This window comes from Penaeus monodon, chromosome 16 (assembly GCF_015228065.2).
Source record: "Penaeus monodon isolate SGIC_2016 chromosome 16, NSTDA_Pmon_1, whole genome shotgun sequence".
Classification (NCBI taxonomy): Eukaryota; Metazoa; Arthropoda; class Malacostraca; order Decapoda; family Penaeidae; genus Penaeus; species Penaeus monodon.
Genome location: NC_051401.1, coordinates 22,074,365 through 22,076,864, shown reverse-complemented (window position 1 = coordinate 22,076,864; position 2,500 = coordinate 22,074,365). Strand labels below are relative to the sequence as shown.

The following is a 2,500-nucleotide window of genomic DNA, read 5'->3' as shown; positions in this document are numbered from 1 at the left end:
GGGGAGGGAGAAAAAGAGGCGAGAGAGAAGGAAATGTTGAAAGTGAGAGAGAGGGGTGGGGGGAGATAAAGAGGCGAGAGAGGAGGAAAGAGAGAAAGAGAGAGGGGGAAGGGAGAGGGAGAGGCGATAGACAGACAGACAGATATATACACAAATGGGTAGATAAATAGATAGATAGATAGATAGATAGACAGTCTGACAGACAGACAGTGTGACAGACAGATAAACAGACAGACAAAGAAAGGAAGATAGATACACACAGATTGGTAGATAGACAAACAGATAGAGAAATTGACAGACAGAGAGACAATTAAATACATAAATGAATTGATAGATAGACGGACAGACAAACAGTTATATAGATAGATAGATAGATAGATAGATAGATAGGTAGATAGATAGATAGATAGACAGATAGACAGGTAGATAGATAGACAGAAAGAAAGACAGACAGACAGCTAGAGGACAGATACAAAGACAGACAGATAAAAAGACAAACAGATAAATAGATAAGAGAGATAAATACGAATACATATAAATAGAGTTTATATGAAAAGAAAAAGTAAACAGAAACAAACAGAGATCTCTACATCCCAGCTCACGAGTCACAATCCCCAGTGAAGAGTTCAGCGAAATCGGACAGAGATCCCTGAGAAGGAAAAAAAGGAGGAGGAGGAGGAGGAGGAGGAGGAGGAGGAGGAGGAGGAGGAGGAGGAGGAGGAGGAGAAGGAGGAGGAGGGGAGGGGGTGAGGGAGAGGGAGAGAGAGGGGGGGAGGAGGAGGAGATAGAGGAGGATTAGAATTAGGATTAGGATTAGGAGGAGGGGGAGGAGGAGGGGGAGGGGGAAGGGGGAGGAGAGGATTAGGATTAGGATTAGGGTTAGGAGGAGGAGGAGGAGGAGGATAATGATTAGGAGGAGGAGGAGGATAAGGATTAGGAGGAGGAGGAGGAGGAAGAGGAGGAAGAAGAAGAAGAGGAGGAGGAGGAGCAGGAGGAGGAGGAGGGGAGGGAGAGGGGGAGTGGGATTGGGAATGAAGAAGAGGGGGAGGGGGAGGAAGAGGAGGAGGAAGGGGAGGGGGAAGGGGATGGGGAGGGAGAGGGGGATGAGGTCACAAAAGCGAGGTTGTCCCTCAGTGACAAAGAGACCAAGGAACAGTGCGTGAATAGCGACATCCAATACTTGTCGATGCGTGCGAATATGTGTGGGATACATAAGGGAGAAAAAAGGTTAAAAAAGAAAAAGGAGAAAGAGAGAGAGAGAGAGAGAGAGAGAGAGAGAGAGAAGGATAGAGATAAAATAAGAGAGATAGATAGACAGAGCGAGAGAGCGGCAATGGACTAAAGAAGGATTTATGTTTTTATCGATTTTGCTCTTATATTTTTTGCCGAGGCTGCGGACCATACGAGGGCCGGTCCACAATCATGGCTGAATCGGCCGCGTCAGCACCGCCTATTCAGGTGCTCGACACACACATGTACCGAATACATATAACACATACACATAAAGTATACATACATATTTATATCTATATGTATATATATATATATATATATATATATATATATATACATATATATATATATACATATACATATATACATCTATGCATACACATATATATATGCACATTTATGTATATATATATATATATATATATATATATATATATATATATATATATATATATATGTATGTGTGTGTGTGTGTGTGTGTGTGTATGTGTGTGTGTGTGTATGTATATGTGTATGTATATACGTATATATAAACCATGAAACTTGACAAGATAAAGATAACAATGGGCGAATGCAGATAAATACAGATATTTCTACTTGCCAGTCTGACTTACCTTATTGTCGGATTAAACATATACGTATTTATATATATGCATATCTATTTATGTATGTAGTTATCTAGCTAATCTTCCCCATCTATCAGACTTTTTCTATATCTAATAGTCAATCAGTAAGACTATCTAACCACCTATGTACCTACCTGTCCATTCGTCTGTCCATCTGCAAACACATTAACCCGTATCTATCTCTCTGCCCCATACAGCAATAGCACCGAGTACTCACCGCCGCCGTTCTTCTGACAGAGGTACGGGAAGCGCCACACGGAGCCGAGGCCGACGGCGTACCCGATCACCGCCAGGAGGTACTGCCACTTGCTGTCCCAGGACTCACGGTCGTCCTCGCCGCCGTCGCCAGGCTTCCCGGCGGCGGTGGGAACGGCGTCTCCGGGCGGGGGCGAGGAGAGGGCGCCCAACTCCTCCTTCTCTGAACGAGTAGGACTCTGAATGGCCTAAGAGAAGATGGAAGACGTTCTCAAATCGTGCGAGGAGAGGGGGTCGAGAGGCGGCTGAGCTGTGTGGGAGTGGGGGCGAGAAGGTTGGGGGGCTGGGGTCGTGGTTGGGGGGTGGGCGTGAGGGGGAGTGTGGGGTCGGGTGTTGGAAGAAGAGGGTGTGGGGGTCGATCTGGTTCTTTGGAGGCAGGCTTCGTG

At 45.4% G+C, this 2,500-nt stretch overlaps 1 protein-coding gene across 1 annotated transcript in view; it reads right to left on the bottom strand.

Annotated features, from left to right (window-relative positions):
- LOC119582980 (sodium-dependent neutral amino acid transporter SLC6A17-like) overlaps positions 1–2,500 on the bottom strand; it is a 155,354-nt gene that overhangs the window by 75,041 nt on the left and 77,813 nt on the right. The window contains exon 4 of the mRNA XM_037931493.1: positions 2,077–2,302. Within this exon, the coding sequence (XP_037787421.1) occupies positions 2,077–2,302 (226 nt within the window). The remainder of the gene's footprint in view (positions 1–2,076; positions 2,303–2,500) is intronic.